The 18,876-nt window shown below is 42.0% G+C and overlaps 1 protein-coding gene across 1 annotated transcript; it reads left to right on the forward strand.

Moving 5' to 3' along the window:
• Positions 1 to 2,105: 2,105 nt before the first annotated feature.
• Positions 2,106 to 5,986, forward strand: LOC119287366 (elongation factor Tu, mitochondrial-like). Its single transcript, XM_037566904.1, has 12 exons — positions 2,106 to 2,308; positions 2,416 to 2,491; positions 2,601 to 2,693; positions 2,801 to 2,875; positions 3,117 to 3,221; positions 3,320 to 3,410; positions 3,505 to 3,710; positions 4,350 to 4,433; positions 4,758 to 4,823; positions 4,900 to 4,962; positions 5,224 to 5,464; positions 5,556 to 5,986. The coding sequence occupies exons 1-12, from the start codon at positions 2,121 to 2,123 to the stop codon at positions 5,624 to 5,626; spliced, it is 1,359 nt and encodes a 452-aa protein (XP_037422801.1). The 5' UTR covers positions 2,106 to 2,120; the 3' UTR covers positions 5,627 to 5,986.
• The last annotated feature ends 12,890 nt before the right edge of the window (positions 5,987 to 18,876 follow it).

The following is an 18,876-nucleotide window of genomic DNA, read 5'->3' on the forward strand; positions in this document are numbered from 1 at the left end:
CCTGAGTGGTGTGTCTGACGTGGGCCAGAGATGGCGGTGCACGATGCGGCCATAGTTTTAAGCGCAGACGAGGAGCGAACGAGCTACAACACTGGACGCCTCCCTCGTGGTGCAGCTCGAGCATCAACAATGACAACCACGCGCCACTTGACCCGACACCAACGCAGTTCGGCGGCTGGAGGGGAAGACGCTGATGACAACCTTCACCTCGTCGCCCGTGTTCTCCTATGCGCCGGCAACGCCTCTCTACCGCGTAGGCCGCTGCTGAGCCCTATGTCGTGTAGGACAACGTGGTCGACCACCATGGCCGGAGGCTCCACGCCTCTAGCTTCTTGAGATATCCCCGCATGGTGATGGCGCCGGAGGCCATGGCCTTCACGCCCGAGGACGCTTTTTGGGCTCGACCTGCAGCTCAGCTTGTAGCTCAATGAGCGAGAGTTGCATAATGTACTGCTTCCCTACTCCGGCTGCGCCACCCCGGTCAAGCGAGATACCCCGGAACTCCCATGCTTCCCATCCACAAGATGTGTTCGAGAAAATGCGAAATAGAGCAGGAGGAACAAGGAGAAGGTAGATGTTGATGTGTGGGCCCCACCTATCATAACAACAAATATAACGGTCAAAATAAACAGAGTTGACTTTGCGGCATGTCAGCCCTGACAAGTGGGCCCCATATGTCATAAACGCGTTTAAAATCTCTAAAACGGTCATCAATCGTTTTTGGTAGTTTTTAGGCACAAAATTAGAAAAAAAAAGTGGTAGTTTTTGTTCAAAATTTTGAAAGGTGTAGTTCAGTAGGACGACGACCCCAATTGTGGTGGTTTTTTGTCAAATACTACAGTTTTGCCCTGGTTTGTTCTTCTATAAGTGGACTAGCGGGTGGAAGCGCGGTGACACGCTGCGCCAGTCGGGAAGCATGTGTGTGCACCTCTTTGTTGCTTGTGTTTGCATGAGAGAAAAAAAATACACGGTGTGTTTTAAAGGGAACTAGCAGAGTGATACTTTTTGTTGCGGATTCATGCAAGCCATTGTTTTCTTTTTGTGTGGTACATATAGGTCCTTCTTGCCATTTTGGCTGTTTTTAGTATGTCTAGCTTATTGTCTTGTGTTTAGTTTAGACTGATTTGGTGGCCATGTTGCTCCAATAACTGTGACATGCTTGCCTTGCACGTTAGACCGAAAGATTATGGACACTGGCGAGAGGAATTCAAGAGAGAGAAGGGTGGCGCCGATTGGGACCGAGGAGGGAACTGAGAGTAGTTAGAAAGTTTTTTGCGTGGGTTGAGGCTTCTCCAACGTAATTCCCGAGAAGCGGGCGGTGACCCTCCACACATTGCTGGTCTCCATGTTGGCGTCGCAGCACCACATAACATTGACGCCCCACTGCCTTCCTCCCTCACGTGCGCGTGGCAACGATGACAAGGTCTACCAATATGGGAATCAAGCAGCGCTAATTCTTTTTTTAGGGGAAATGACACTATTTTTTTAAACAACGATAAAAGATTTGTCTTATCGATTAATTAAGCAGAAAAGATTGCCCGGTTAATTTATCTTACCAATCGTGCTATTGACTATCATGTATGTTCTCTAAACCTATGTTACTTATTCATGTTTTTGTTTCCAAGATATCTTTCATAGACACTATTCATTTACAAATTAGAGCAATCACTTGCCTAATTCTATTTCCCGAGACAATCGCAATATTACATTTTTATCATTGTCTAATATACGGGTTAGTTCATGCAAGTTTAATTTCTATAGTTTATATTTAAAAAGAATTACATGATAACGGGTTTCTTGAGTTCGCTCTTCTGCATTTCCACATCATGTTTGATTATTTCGGGTGAGAATTTTTTTTTTTGAGGCGAGGATGATAAATTAATAATAAAAACTTAGCACGTTTTAGAAAACACTGGGCCGCCAGAAAAAGCGCACCGAGCAATGTGAGCCCGGAAGCCCGTGTCGAGCGCGGCCCACGGGTCGTACCGTGACGTAGAAGTAACGGGAGCCGCTCGCATCTCCCATTTCCTCTTCGTGGGCGCCGCCTCCTCCTCCTCCCCCATTCTCCTCCTAAAGCCCTAACTAAACCCATCCCCCCTCCTCGCGCCGCCGCCGCCGCAATGGCCGCCGCCGCAGTGCTCCGGGGCGGCTCCCGCCGCGTCCTCGCCTACCCGGCCCTCCGCGCCGCCGTGATCTCCGGCCCCGCCGCGCTCCCCGACGTGCCCGCGGCCGCCGGGCCCCAGCCGCCGCCGCCCTCGCCGCTGGCCGCTGGCCTATGGGCGAGGTCCATGGCCACCTTCACCCGCACGTGAGCACCCCCTTCCCTCAGATCCGCTCTTCCTTCCCCGCCCCCCTTCCGTTTCCCGTGTCCTAGTTCGGAATTTGAGTGGTCTCCCGGCTGAATCTGTGCCGCAGGAAGCCCCACGTCAACGTCGGCACCATCGGCCACGTCGACCACGGCAAGACCACGCTCACCGCCGCCATCACCAAGGTCAGTCAGATCAGTCCCGCTCTGGCTCGAAGCAGTGCGAGCTGGTCCGAATTTGAGTGGCTCCCCGTGTGTAGGCGTGATCTGAATTCTGAACCGAGTCTTGTGGCAGGTGCTGGCGGAGGCTGGGAGCGCCAAGGCGGTGGCGTTCGACGAGATCGACAAGGCTCCCGAGGAGAAAGCCAGAGGAATCACCATCTCCACGGTCCGGCCTTAGCGCTTGCTGCTGACATTTTTGGCATACTATTGTTCTGTGTTCATTTCCATTTGCAGATCAAGTGCTGATTCTATGAGCATTTGTGTTTTGCACAGGCTCATGTCGAGTATGAGACCGCTAAGAGGCACTATGCTCACGTGGACTGTCCAGGGCACGCCGATTATGTCAAGGTAACTGCTATGGGTTGAGGGATCTAGAGAAATTTTACTTTATAAAGCGTAAAGGAATGCCCTGTATGCTGAATTCAGAATCTGGGTGACTGACCTTCATGAACTTCCAGCATAATCCCTCGTATCTGAATGAACACTTATGACATCTGAACTTTGCATTCTAGAGCTTTCATATTCCTAAACTGTCTGTCACACACTTCTCTGATGCTTGTGTGCTTTTAATTTGCTGTGGATTACTTAGAACATGATCACTGGTGCTGCTCAAATGGATGGTGGTATTCTTGTTGTGTCAGCTCCTGATGGCCCCATGCCACAAACTAAGGAGCATATTCTTCTAGCTCGACAGGTTCAAAATTCTCAGTATTCTCCGCGGCAGTTTGTCTCTTCAGCATGTTCGCTTTGCAGTTCTGAGCAGATGGACATTTCTCCCTTCTGTTTTTCTAGGTTGGTGTGCCATCACTTGTTTGTTTCTTAAACAAAGTTGATGCTGTTGAAGATGAAGAGCTACTAGAACTTGTGGAGATGGAGCTTCGAGGTATTCTAGCATTTTTCAGCTGTCCATGTTGTTTTTGGTTGCTTGGTTATATTCCTGCTGTAATGGAAATTTGTTGTCTCCCTTCTATCTGCAGAGCTCCTCAGTTTCTACAAGTTCCCAGGCGATGATATTCCTATCATCCGTGGATCTGCCTTGTCAGCCTTGAATGGAACAAATGAGGAGATTGGAAAGAATGCTATTTTGAAACTGATGGATGCCGTCGATTCTTACATCCCCGATCCTGTGAGGGTGCTTGATAAGTCTTTCTTGATGCCAATTGAAGGCATTTTCTCAATCCAGGTGATTATATTTTCAGATTGCTGCACTAACCACTGTGATATACAGTTATTTGTGTTACATTTTCATTGCGATGTTTGATTGTTAGAAAGCCTAGCAAACTATTATGTACAAGAATTAAGACATCTCCATCGTTTGGTAGTAAGCAATGTGATGTTAGGATACTTATGACGGTTGCACAGCAATCTATTCCCTATGTTCTATGATATTATCTCTTGTGCCATAGACGATTTATTCGCAAGGTGGCATTTGCACTAAATTATGCATGATCAGACTATCGTAATTTTCCTTCTCTAGTATACTTTTATCCCGGCTATTCTATTTTCCTTCTTAATCAGGGAATCTTTGATTGTTATTCTGTTTAACTTAATCAGGCCCTGCAGCACTAGACCATGAAACTCTGAAACACAAATCTCAGGCAATATTTCTGTGTACTCAATTTTCAAACTTAAAAGTTGTCCCTCCGCACTCCGCAGTCATTATTTCTGAATTATCTATCAGTATAGTCAGGAATATCAGCATCCTTGAGAAGTTAAAAGTCATCAGCTCCATAAATCATAACGACAAATTCATACATTTGTCTTGCCTAATCTTATCATTGTCAGCTAATTATGATAGCGATTAATTTGTTTCAATTTGCAGGGTCGTGGTACTGTTGTGACTGGACGTATTGAACAGGGGGTAATTAAAACTGGTGAGGATGTTGAGGTCATAGGTTTGACGGAGGTGAGTTAAAGCCTGATAATGTCCCTGACCCATGGCTGGCCCATAATCATTTTTTTTGCATGAATTTGGCTATCTTATGCAACTGTTGAGTATTGAAAAATAATCAGCTATGTATTATAATGCTTAATCCTAGTGAAGTTGTACATGAGATTATTACTTTTAGTTGTAATATATCTTTTCTCCTATGTCTGCTATGCACACATGAGCCTAGATGCAACACTAAGCAAAGACTGGTGGCACTAGTTTCCTAGTTGTCCTCACAAGTTTATTACCCATTACATTGCTACCTTGATGTATCATGATGGAACATATTCTTGGTCACAGAGTGGTCCTGTGAAGACTACAGTTACTGGTGTTGAGATGTTCAAAAAGATGATGGATCATGGAGAGGTAATGATTATGAAAGTAGGCCGTGCATTGTTCTTCATTGATGATGGGTCTCATGCTGACAACTCTTTGTTTGTAGGCTGGTGACAATGTTGGTCTTCTTCTCCGTGGTCTTAAGCGTGGTGATGTCGAGCGTGGCCAGGTCAGTAAGCCTGATTCTTAGTTGAACATGTAGATGTTGGATCTAAATATACTTCTGCTCTTAGCCATAGAGGTCTTTGGGCAAACAGATGGAGTACCAAGTAATTGCCTCTGTTGTCACCAAATAATATTTGTTATGCACATTGCCTTTTCAAATTTCTTTTTTGCTGCCGCATACCTATCTCTATCTGGTGCCTTTTTCAGTGTTACTTGCTGCTTCTTTTTATCGATTTTCACCTGCTAACATTTGCTACTATTTCAGGTGGTTTGCAAACCCGGTACTGTGAAGACCTACAAAAAGTTTGAGGCGGAAATTTACGTCCTTACCAAGGATGAAGGTGGTCGCCACACTGCATTCTTCTCGAATTACAGCCCACAATTCTACTTCAGGACAGCTGATATCTGTGGGAAAATCGAGTTGCCTCCGGACGTGAAGATGGTTATGCCTGGTGACAACGTAACCGCAATCTTTGAGTTGATGTTGCCTGTTCCGCTCGAACCAGGTACGATTGCATTTTGTTCTTTGAACTTTTCTGCATCTGATACGCTTTAGTAGTATCCGAAGACTTCATCTCTCTGTTTTGTGCTATCCAGGTCTAAGATTCGCGCTGAGGGAAGGAGGGAGGACCGTCGGCGCCGGAGTTGTCGCCAAAGTCATGAGCTAATAACAATAATATGTTCCAGACCTTTCTCTTTTTTTGGCGTAGTGAATTTTAGCGAACAAATGAATGTTGATATGAAGGATTTGTCCGACCGGAAACACGAGATAAACGAGAGTCGAGAGCAAGGGGACTGGCATGGATGCATCTTGTGTGGATGCATTCAGCCAACCAACTTCCTACGGATAATGGTTTGTTACCATTCCGAAGAATTGCTATTTTTTCTTCTCATGTTGGGTAGTTTGCTGTATCATACCGCAGCTTGTTACCTAGACACGCTTCTCTGGCATATATTAGCTCGGTGATTCAATAAGACCGTCTTGTTTCCTGATGCTTTTTTAGTCGATCTACTACAAGAATTCTTGATGTTTTGTGGAGTTTGAGAAGTTTTGATTTGTACCATTGGAAGGAGGTGACACGTGTTTGTTGTTCTTTGCTGTGTTGTGTGCTGTGTAGTCCCATTATTCGATTGAAACATTGGGATTGTGTGCTGTTTAGTCCCATTATTTGGTTGAAACATTGTGTGCTGTTTTCAGAAACGCTGGCTAGCTTCATTCACCCGGGATCTCCTTTTAGTGTCGATGTCATAGCAGTACAAGCATGGGCTGCGTTCACCCCATAACTCAATATTCAACCCCTTAGCTCACTCCATGACAACCCTTATGTAGTTGGTCACCTTGTCTTCCTCTTTAAACCTGGGCAGCGTCAGCAACTTCAAAGGCTCATTCGGTTTGGAGGAAATCAAACCGTATTTAGGAGTAGTATAGAAATTTGATGGGATAACACTTGCCGTCCTAAGAAATTTGACTTGTCTTGTTCCTATGCCCAAAATGAGTTTTGAGTGGATGCGTAGTTTCCTCCAAAAAAACTGGAAATGAGTAGTGTTCCTATGAAATTCCTGTACAAATTTCCTACAAACCGAATGCACATATACGACATTTTTCTTTGAAATTCTTATTCTTATGTTTTTCTTATGAAAATCCTCCAAACCGAATGAGGCCCAAGTCCATGCTTCAAATCCTTGTATGGTTCCCAGACAACGTTAGTCTTCTTGGCACCGTCCTCAAGCATTTTGTCAGAAAGCAATATAAGTTAAGGTTAAACTCCACCAAACGCATGCTTGAAAGCGTAGCAACAATTGCAGTTACACATCTTTTCCATTAAATTTTCTGCGACAAGCTCAATTCTTACATTTGATGTAAGTTTAGGCCTTGTGCGGAGCCTTGGAAGAATTTGCGTGAACTAAATCCTACATAATGTAACACACATGAATATGCTTTGAGGATCCGTATGAAATTATAATCCTCTCCGCAAAACTCAAATGGAGTATCGTAATTAACTTCCATTTGCATTGCACCATCATTCATATGCAAGCCACGCGTTCCCTAAATCCAATTATAATGCAGGGAGGACTAAATCATCCTGTATGCACTACTTCTAGTATGTGTGATAGATTAAAGTTTGTGAGTGATTGAAAATCAAATCAACTTAATGGTACTCCCTCCGTTCCAAAATATAGTGCTTCCTCTATTCCCGTGCTTCAACTTTGATCATAAATTTAACCAACGAGACCGACTGCGACGGAAGCAAAAGTTATACCAGTGAATTCGTATTCAAAAGAAGTTTAGGCGAGGAGGTTGATGCGCGAGAGCTGGCGGGGAGGTGCCGCCACCGCGTCGAGGCTACGCCGGCGCGGTCCGCCTCCTCCAGGCCGAGGAGCTCAAGGATGTCGAGGAGGAGGTGGCCGGGGAGCGCGCTGATCCTCTCGTCCTCGTGGTCTTGGCCTACTTCGAGCTTGGGAACGCCGGTCGAATACTACTATGTCGCAGCCTTGGCACCGTCGCGAGGAGTGAGCTCCTCTCTTTAAGCCGAGCAGAGCAGAGAGGGAAAGTTGCGGTTGCCTTGCTTTCACAGCCACTACGTGTCGACTAGACACAGGGCAGCTACCACTACTGGTAATGGTCCGCCAACATTTATTTTTTTTCGTAAAAACTAATTCAAACTGTTTTATTTAAATAATTGTGAAAACCAGTTCAGTAATGGAGAAATTTATCTATGAAAATATTTAAAAAATACCGTCATATCGATTCCGCATCGTCCTCTTTCGGGCCCAATTCGCGGACGACCGTGGTCGGCATGGCCGTGCGCCGCCCCCTCTATCTCCTCCCAATAGCCGAGCGTAATAGTTTGACACAGCCAGTTAGGACCCACCTTTTGCCGGGTTTATGTGGTGGGGCCTAGGGATGGCAATGGGGACCCATAGAACATCCCCGTACCCATCTATTCCCCATCACCCCATCCCCATCCCCGTTTGCATGACCGGGGATGAAATTTTCCCATACCCATGCCCCACTGGGGAGCGGGGCCCCATTAGGGTCCCCATCCCCATAAACAAATAATCATATATATAATATGATAAAATACAATCAACATTTATTAAAGTGAAATAACAAATAAAAATGCACTAATAATGGTACATGGCGACAAGATGTTGTATGCACCATGGTTGAACACATAACAAGCCATAATGGGCATGTTTCCAACACAAATATCATAGAAATATTGAATAGCGTGAGCACACGCTTGAAGAGAGTATCAATGCAAACACCACATTTAATAAGGACGAAATTTGTCTGACTCGCTTGACATAATTTATTGACTACAAAATTTGTCTGACTCGCTTGACATAATTTATTGACTCCAACATAAGGTTCCATGTGGCCATAACTAACTTAAGGTAAACATGATCGTGCGCAAAAGTATTGCAGAGGTAGCAAGCTAACAGCTACAGCCTTGGTATGTGTTCGGCATCATTGTTTGTTGAAGTTGAGCTGACTTGTAGGAAGTACAGAAGGAACCCCCTCTATAGTGTGATGCGCTGCAGAAACACATACGACAACCATAAAAAAATGCTTGATGAATAGATAAAAATCTTTGAAGTATGAAAATGGTGCCATGTACAATCTTAGATTGACTCACCTCTAAACCTTCTTGTACATCATCAAGGCAACTCCAGAAACTAGCAGCCTCGGTCTTCTCATCATCTACATGTGACATGTCCAAAAAAACAGAAACATAAATTTAATCATAAAACTAGAAAATAGAAATGGTTAAAGGATCAAATGATAGAGAAATGTGCAAACCTTTAGCTTTGTTTCTCTCCCAGTTTTGTGAACACATTAAAGCCTCTAGCAAATCAGGGGTCAGACGACTGCGGTGCTCACTAAGTACTCTTCCACTTCTACTGAAAGCTGACTCGGAAGCTACTGTAGTTACTGGGATGGCAAATATATCACGCGCAATAGCCCTCAAAGTTGGGTAGCGTGAACCAGCAACATTCCACCATCCCAACACATCAAAATTCTCTTGATTAGCTGGCACATACTCATCATCCAAGTAGCGGTCTAACTCTGTTCTGGATAAACTGGTTGCAGGCCTCTTTCTAGCTACTCGTGCACTGAAGATGGACATCACTTCGTTAGCTTCCATTGCAGAAATGGACACAGACTGGGCTTCTGTATTCTCTTGCTCACTCTCCATTTGATATTCAAGCATCAGGCTAGACACTAACTCACGGATCTCATGAACTTTACTCTCACAATCAATAATGGACTCGTCACCAAGGAGCATTTCAAAGCACACATGCAGCATATCAATCTTAAACCGTGGATCAAGGAGTGTAGCAATACCCATGAGGCCTTGGATATCAGACCAGTACTTGTCAAATTTTGCACTCATAGCATCTGACATAGCTTCTATAATTTCATTCCCACACTTCGACCACTTCCTTATATTCATTTTAATTTCACAGATCTTAGGAAAGTAAATATTAGCAGTCACATACTGAGTCCCAGAAAATATTTCAGTAATGTCAGCAAACAACTTAAGCCTATCACAGACTTCTCCACAAAATATCCAATCATCATCACTAGGAGCACAAGTAAAGGTCTTTTCCCGCTGCCTCAAGCGATTAAATACACTCTTGTAGCGTAAAGCAACACTGAGCATAAAGTACGTAGAGTTCCATCGTGTTTTCACATCAAGGGATAATTTTTTACTTTGGTCTACTTTCAGCATCTTGGCAACCTCTTGAAAATTCTCTATTCTCTTAGGTGTGCTAGTCCAGAATGCAACACTATCACGGATTTTCTCAATCGATTCTTCTAACACATCCAAACCATCCTTGACTATCAGGTTAAGAATATGCGCACAACAACGCATATGTAAAAGCTTGCCACCTAACATAAGCTTACTTGGACCTATCAGATTCTCTAAAATGGGAATGCAAGCATCATTTGTTGTGGCATTATCAACAGTCAATGTAGATACCTTATCTTCCAGATACCATTCGACCAGTGCATCATGAAGTATCTCGGCAATTACACGAGCTGTATGTGGTGCTGGAACATAAATAAATCTGCATATAAAAATGCAAAAGCTTGTTATTAGAGACTATGTTATACAACGGTGGTGCAGTTTGCATAAAAAAATAACACAAAATATATGACCAAAAATACCTCATAATATAGCTCTGAAGCTTCCAGGATTCATCAACGAAATGTGCTGTGATAGCCATGTAGCCTCTTTTCTGATGTTCAGACGTCCACATATCTGTAGTGATAGCCACCCTGCTTTTATTTTTCTCCATGTAGTTGATAGCCCTCTTCTTTTCAATTTTATAGCTATCTAAGATGTCACTCCTAATAGTATTTCTTCTCACCATCTTAAATAATGGCTGGAGTGCAGAAACAAATTTTCTAAACCCAATGTGATCAACAATTGACAGAGGATAGTCATGGAGAAGAATCATGGAACCAAGAGCCTTTCTAGCAACATCCTGGTCAAAAGTATAGTTCTCTACAGCAACTTTCCCACCTTGTACATTCGAACTATACCTCAAAGAAGTTTGCTTCTTGGTGTCCGCAGGCCTCTTGCGATATGGACATATCTTTAAATGGTCAAGGAGATGCTTCGTTCCATTTCTTGTTTCCCCTCCAAGCTTCTTTGAGCACCAGTTACACTTGGCCTTCATCATGTTCTTCACTTTTACTTTCTTAAACTCCTTCCAAACAGGAGATGTCAACTTCCTCCTAGGACGAATGACTACTTCGTCTGCTTCATTTTCTTCCTCTTGTGCTTCATCTTCTTCGCTGTCTTCCTCTATGACAACTGAATCTGTATTCATGGGCTCAGCCTGTGATACTGGTACCTCATCAGCTTCATGTTGAGGGGATGTCAGAGTAGGAGCGGTGACTAGGCTGCTGCTTCCAGCGGTGGAATCCAATGGATCAAGGATCTACAAGATGAAAGAAGTTTAAAACATATGATTTTGTTCATCAGTATAGTACAGTACTGCTACCCCATGTTGAAAATGCTACTTATCTCCCACTACGTGGAAAGAATAAAGGGATATGCATTGATTTGCACACACTAAATTATTATCACGTTAAATGCAAGAATATATATGGTATTGAGTAATATATGTAGTTACCAATTACATAATGATCATGAAAAAAATGATACTACATTTATCATAGGCATGCGTACAAATCAATTCATGTAAATAGACTGTTGTGGTAGTAAAGAAGTGTGAAAAATCATAATCAATCATTATGTGATTATGATTTCTGAAACTACTGACTAATTATTCAGTGCTAGCACGGCACAATTCAGAACTGACTCTCCCCCAAAAATTAGTGGATGATGATTGATGAACAATACTAAAATCAATCTAAAAGTTTGCAAGCCAAGGGTCGACGAAAAACAACTAAATCTTAAAAATTGTGGATGACGACCAGTACTAAATCAATCTAAAATTTCAGCTTCATGACCGAATCTAAAAAGTCTGGACGCCGATCAGTACTACAAGATACTACATGTGAGACATACATGAAAAACAATCTTCACAAATTCCAATCTCCATCATGTATGGGCCAATCTCCATCAGCAGAAGATGTCCACGCTGGAGCATGAGGGCCAATCAACTAGAAGGACGGTGGGCAGGGAGCACGGCTAGGCGTGGCTAAGGACGGCGGGGCACGGCGGCCGGCGAGGAAGGCACCTGCGCCGTCGTCGGACTCTATGGCGGGGAGTGGCTCAGGGGGACGGCGCACCTACGCCGCCGCCGCCGCCGGCGGCCTCTGCTAGGTCGAAGCTGTCGGCTTCTCCTATCCCCTTCTTTTTTCTAGTCGCTCGAAGAGGATAAACACGATTACACAAGAGAGAGAGAGAGAGCACTGTGGAGATGGATGGCTGTAGTAGACGAGGTGATGGCCGTCCGGCTGCTGGTGCCTGGGTCGTGGCTGATGAATTTGATGCATCAGCGTTACCTAGGAACCTTGAGCTACGGCGTTGTGCTTCTCCTGTTGCTGCAGATCTAGTAGGACGTGTTGACTTCATCATGGCGGCGGCTGAGGTGAGCACGATAAGATGAGAGCTAGGGTTATTAATTTTTTAGGGTTGACTTCATCCTGTATATATAGACATATATATGGTCCTACATGCCATATGTAAAATGCGGGTCCCCGTTGGGTAGCGGGTCTGGGGACTAGCATACCATCCCCATCCCCGTTGTACCCTATGGGGAATAAATAAGTTCGGTAAATATCCCCATGGGGAAGATTTTCACCCATCCCCTACCCCTAATGGATGAAATCCCCATGGGTTTGGCGGGTATGGGGCCCCATTGCCGTCCCTAGTGGGGCCTACCACATACCTGTTCACATTGTGTGCACCTCTTATTTGCCGCTTATTGCAGCAAATTGTTTTTTTAGCGGCTTTGCGGCAATTAGCGAGTGAAAATTTTTCGGCCCAATTACCGCTAGTTCGGTTCCGGTTCGGTTTTAGGAGTGTTCTATAACCCTTTTTTGTATTCCTTTTTTTTTGCGTTTTATAGACCATTTTCTTGGGAACTGTTAAAAAATCTATTCATGAAATTCAGGAAAACGACATGTTTTCAAAAAATGTTCACATGTTTCAAGAAATGTTCATAATTTTTATTTTCTTACATATCTAAAAAAATCAGAAATTATAAAATGTACAGGATCGTCATAGAAAATGTTCACACTTAAAAAAACATCGATAACTGTGACATAATACTTCCAAAAAAGTTGGTTATTTTTCCAAAAACCAGAAAAATTAAATTAACTATCCATTAATGCAACTTTTGTTAATTTTAGAAAGTACATATAAATTATACTTGATCTGAGTAGCTTCGACAAAGACAAGAGAATTTTTAAGCGCATGCCAAGCGAGACAAGCCCACTTTGATCGTACTGGACCCATGTCTTCACTATTGGTTGAATAAGTTAATTGAAAATGCATAAGGTCGTTTCCTAGTAATGTTATTTAAGATTTTAAAATTAGATCAGTGTCCATAAATATGTTAATTTTTTGTAGAAAAAAACTACAATACCATTTTGTTAGTTGACACCTGTAGCTAGGCCATATACCCTGCTGGCGTTGACCACACCAAGAGAATTTTCTATGCTATTTTGGGTTTTCTAGACCATTTTTTGGGGAATGTTTTAGTTTTTTTCTTGAAATTCAAAAGAATGGCATGTTTTGAAAAATATTCAACTATTTCCAGAAATGTTCAGAATCCTTTCGAAAGTTTAAATATTTCAAAAGATGTTTAGATTTTTTTAAAAATGTACGACCATTCTAGAAAATGTTCATGTTTTAACAAAAAAAATCATATTTTCAAAAACATCAATAACTTTGAAATAATAGTTACAAACAAGCTATTTATTTTTCGAAAAACTACAACATTAAATTAACTATTCAGCAATGCCACTTTCTGTTAATTTTGGAAGTTATATACTTATTCTGTTAATTCCTGGCGATTTGAGAACGATAGTTTGAGTAGCTTTGAGAAAGGCAAGAGAATTTTCAAGGGCATGCCATGCTAGACAAGCATCCACTTTGATCTTAGTTGGCCCGTATTTGCATTATGGCTATTTAAGTTGATTAAACATGCATAAGACCGTTTCCTAGTAATGCTATTTAACATTTAAAAAATGGATTATTGTCCATAAATAAGTTATTTTTTGTAGACAAAAAAATACAAAACCATATTTTTGGTTGCACATCTATCTAGGTCATATAGCCAGTTGGCGCTGACTACACCAATAGTGGGACTCTAGGAAACTAGCTTTTGGGTCGTGAGTTGCAATGGGGGCAGAAATATTTTAGTGGTTCAACATCAAACATGTCTGACGTATACGTTACACTCATCATATTCTAGATTTTTGATAAGATTTAATTTGATTTAAGTATGGATAGGGGAAGACAAGTAAAGTTCTAATTTAGTTGAGGTTTTGGTAAGATTTGATTTGGTTTGGGTATTAGTAGGGTAAGACAATTTTTTTTGATTAAGTTGAGATTTTGGTAAGAAATAGTTTATTTTATCTGATTGCGTTAACACATGACATGGTTTTGGAAAGTACCGATTTTTTATTATTTCAAGTTATTCCACAGATTTTTTTGTGTTGCATTTGTTGAGATTACCAAAAAACCCAAAAGAAAACCAAAGTGGAGGGGAGGTGTGAGGAGTAAAAAACCGACGGAGAAGGTGGAGACACGACCAACTTCCCTTTAATAGTAGAGATAGTGAGGTTAATTACGCCTGGTCATGCTTGGTAGAATGAAATTCAATAGGAAGTTATAGATCACACTGAAAAAGTGGGGCTTGTTTTTATAAAATCTCTTTTTGAGAGAGTTTTTTATTGCGGAAATTGAATGAGTTCTATTAAACCTTTTTTGCATGGGAGTTCTATTAAACCTTGAAAAATAAATGTTGCCTAAGAATACTTTTTAAAATGAGGTTTGACAAGAGAATAAAAAACCAAAACTTTTCACTCTATTTCACTTTTTAAAAGGCGTAGAACCTCGTAAGCAAATAATCGCGACATATATTCCACCGTAACACTTCCCCGTTACCATTGACATTGACTGTGAATGTTTTTAACTGACAATATCGATCCGTTGATCATCCGTGCCTGGCGCAAATTGAAGAGCACATATACCTATGTAGGACAGATGGATACACACCTTATCTCGATCGTGTCGATCTCCGTCGAAATGAATCTGTTCCTACCCTGCACGTACGAACGTGTCCATAGAGAACGTATCTAGTGCACCGGTGCTCCGGTGCACTGAACGGATTAGCAAATTTTAAATTGTTTTAAAAAATCTGAAAAATCTAGCACATTGGCATAACATCAATGTACGTTGTCATAAAATTCGAAACATTGTTTGAGATGCAAAAATGACAAATTTATATCGATAATGGGCCAAATCTAAACCCAACTTGTGTTATGTACTATCCAGTGTCAAATTTTCCAGTTTTGTATCTCAAGCTATGTTTTGAATTTTGATACGAAATTTTGTAACGACATACATTGATGTTATGCCAATGTGTTAGTTTTTCTCTCAGAATTTTTGGAAAATTTAAAAGTATGCTAAGAAAGTTCGGTGCACCGGTAGGACCAAATGGCCTGGTGCACCAGCTACGTCCTTGTGTCCATATCCTCTCCAGCGGCGTTGAAACATTTGCTCCTCCGGGGTCAAATGAAAAGGCCCAGCGCAAGAGGAGTGCTCCTTTCAGCGCACATTTCTTTAATCTTTTTTCTATTATTTTTACTTATATTTCTAAAATGCAAAATTATAATTATAAATTTTAAAAAGCTTCAGCGGGCATTTAAAAATTGTTTATACATTCGTGTAATTGAAAAATGTTGTTAGAATTAAATACTGCAGGTGACATTTTAAATATGGTCATGTATTTCAGGAAAATGCTCGTGAAATAAAAAAGTAAATTATACAATGAATGTTTTTCACGCAACTCAAATAAAATGTTTCGTACCATTCGATGAAATGTACGTGCCATTTTAAGAAAATGTTCACACGTTTCAGAATAACTTTCAGATATTACAAAAAAAATATGAAAGAAATTGTTTGCGTAATTCAAGAAAAATGTATTTTAACATTCAAATAAATGTGCTTGACATTTTAAAAAAAAGTTTACGTGTTTCAAAAATATGTTTGTGATATTTTAAATATAACATTTAGAAAATATAAAAATATTTTCACTTAGTTTAAAAAAAGTTTCATGCCAGTAAAATCATATTCAACGTGTATTCAGAAAATGTTTAACATGTATTGAAAGAATGTTAAAAAACATGTACATCATGGATTTGAAAAATGTTCAAAATGTAAAAAATGTTGCACATGTATAAGAAATACTAGGAAACATGCCCGTGCGTTGCAACGGGAGAAAAGAAACATCACTGCAAATTAAAATCTCATTATCCACAATATTCTTTGACATGCAGAAGTTGAAAAGCTTATGAAAGCAATAAAATAATTGATTGGCTGCAAATTATAGTTTGCCCCAAAAATTAAAGAAACAACTAAGTATGAAGAACCATATGTTTATATAACAAAGAAAATAGGTAAACACCAGTGTTGGGATCTACCTAAACGATAAAAGAATAAGCATTTACATACTCTAATTTTTTTAAGGAAATGCTTGAAAGACACATGCCTTGCTACCCATATGCCCGAAAATTCTGTATGTTGTGGTAATGGGAGGGGAAACTCGGAGACCTAAACAACTATAGAAGGGCAAACCAGTTTCAAGACAACACATGTCGACACTTAGGTCGAATATACAATAGAAGATTCATATCCGCGATCAATAATACGACCATACCAATATTAGTTCAAAATCAATTAGAAATTACAAATCCTATTTTTGATCCACATAATATTATGATATATCAAGTTTTCTCATATATTTTTTTTGTTTTGAAGAGCTCCTAGTGCATATAGTGGGCATGTTCAAATTCAGTGCGCATAACCAGCGAAAGGAATCCACTCAACGAAGCATTTACAATAATTAGACTTGGGGCCCATATAATATGCAGAGCTGAAAATGCACTAACCATATATGCAGCGTGCAATATCAATTCTCGCAGGATTGAGAACATCGCTTATGTTCAGTAAAGGGGGGAGATGTGGAATAGCAATACCCGTTATGCCACTATATACAATTAAATTAGAGACGAATCACTAAATAACCAAGCCTCTTGCATTGCAGATTGTTGTCTGTGCTCCAACACCAATAAGTAGGAAGAATCGAGTCAAATAATTCTCCAATTATATGTGCAGAAACAATAGTGAAGCAAAACAAAAAAATACAACTGGATGACCAATGGTGCTAGTTTTCAACTCCAGACCAAGGGTGCAGAAAAAAATAGAAGCAGGAGATCGAATAAAAATAAGGGAACATGGCGACCGCGCTGAAAGGATCGATATAATTGACTAGAGGGGGGGGGGGTGAATAGGAAACTAACAATTTTTAACTTTTCTTTACCAAATTAAACTTTGCAACAAAGTAGGTTGTCTAGATATGCAATGAGGTGAGCAACCTATATGATGCAACAACAAAAAGTACACAAGCAAGTTAAGGAAACAACACAAAAGCTTGCACAAGTAAAGGCACGAGATAACCAAGAGTGGAGCCGGTGAAGGCGAGGATGTGTTACCGAAGTTCCTTCCTTTTGAGGGGAAGTACGTCTTCGTTGGAGCGGTGTAGAGGCACAATGCTCCCCAAGAAGCCACTAGGGCCAACGTATTCTCCTCACGCCCTCACACGATGCGAGATGCCGTGATTCCACTATTGATGCCCTTGGAGGCGGCGAACGGACCTTTACAAACAAGGTTGGGGCTCTCTCCACAACCGAATTGGAGGCTCCCAACGAAACCACGGAGCTTCACCACAATGAAATATGGATCCGAGGTGACCTCAACCGTCTAGGGTGCTCAAACACCCAAGAGTAAGAAGATCCGCAAGGGATGAGTGGGGGGAATCAAATTTCTCTTGGTGGAAGTGTAGATCTGGGCCTTCTCAACCAATCCCTAGAAAATCAACAAGTTTGATTGGGTAGGGAGAGAGATCGGTCGAAAATGAGATTTGGAGCAACAATGGAGCTTAGGGAAAGGAGGTGAGTCAACTTGGAGAAGAAGACCTCCTTTTATAAGGGGGGAGGACAAACCAACCGTTACCCCTGCTCAGCCCCGCACAGGGCGGTACTACCGCAGGGGTGGGCGGTACTACCGCAGTGGCCAGCGGTACTACCGTTCCACCTCGCAGTACTGCCGTGCAGTAAGGAGGGAGTGGGGACCAGGACCCAGGGCGGTACTACCGCAGTGGTAGGAACGGTACTACCGCCCCTACTGCCGCAGCTAGTGCCGCAAAACCCGACACGAAAGGAGAGACCTCGAGTCGAGGCGGTAGGAGCACGGAGCCGTAGCGGTACTACGGTTGAGAGCTCTAAGCGGCACTACCGTGCTGATGAGCGATACTGCCGCTTTGTAGCTCTCGAGCGGTACTACCGTTGGGGTTCGCGGTACTACCGCTGGGACCAAACCACAGGGAGAAGGCAGCAAGGGAGCCTTCAACGAAACGGGAAAGCTCAGAGGGTGCACAAGGGATGTGTATGTGTTGATTCCATCCTAGCCTCACCAATGCGGACCCCCTCTTAATAGTAGGGCTTTCCTACGACTCAAATCCACCAAAAAGAAACGTAGACAAACGCCGTCTTCAATAGTCTTCGAGAGGAACAAAAACCGTCTTGTGCCTAGTGATGAAATGTCTGAAATACTCAAGGCACACAATTAGTCCGCAAAAGCATTGTCATCAATCACCAAAACATCTTAGGGATAAATATGCCCTTACAATCTCCCCCTTTTTGGTGGATTGATGACAATACGGTATTTGCACAAAGGGGAAAATATAGGACATAAGCAAATCCCACATCTCTAAAATATGGACGGGCTCCCCTAGATGTGTGCTATCTATATAAGTGCTTTGGACTGCACGGGCACATACTAGGATCAACACTCCTCCTATATTTTATAAGCAATGCATATCTTGCAACAATAAGGCTAACACTAAGCAAGATAGTAAATATGAGCCTAACATAATTAGCACAAGATAACATAAGCTCAATAAGATGCGATAGAGTGCATATGTCTTACACCATATGAAAGATAAGTCTCACGAGCACAACCAAACCAACGCAAGCAAGGTTCAACACGAGAAAAGAGTTTGCAAGAAAGACAGGCAAGGCAAACATGCCACACAAACACACGCTCGCAACTCGACAACGACAAATTCCTAAGCTCTATCCCCCTTTGGCATCGAGACACAAAAAAGGCAAAGAACGCCGCTAAGGCTCCAAGTGATAACA

The sequence above is a fragment of the Triticum dicoccoides genome, chromosome 4A (assembly GCF_002162155.2).
Source record: "Triticum dicoccoides isolate Atlit2015 ecotype Zavitan chromosome 4A, WEW_v2.0, whole genome shotgun sequence".
NCBI classification, from domain to species: domain Eukaryota; kingdom Viridiplantae; phylum Streptophyta; class Magnoliopsida; order Poales; family Poaceae; genus Triticum; species Triticum dicoccoides.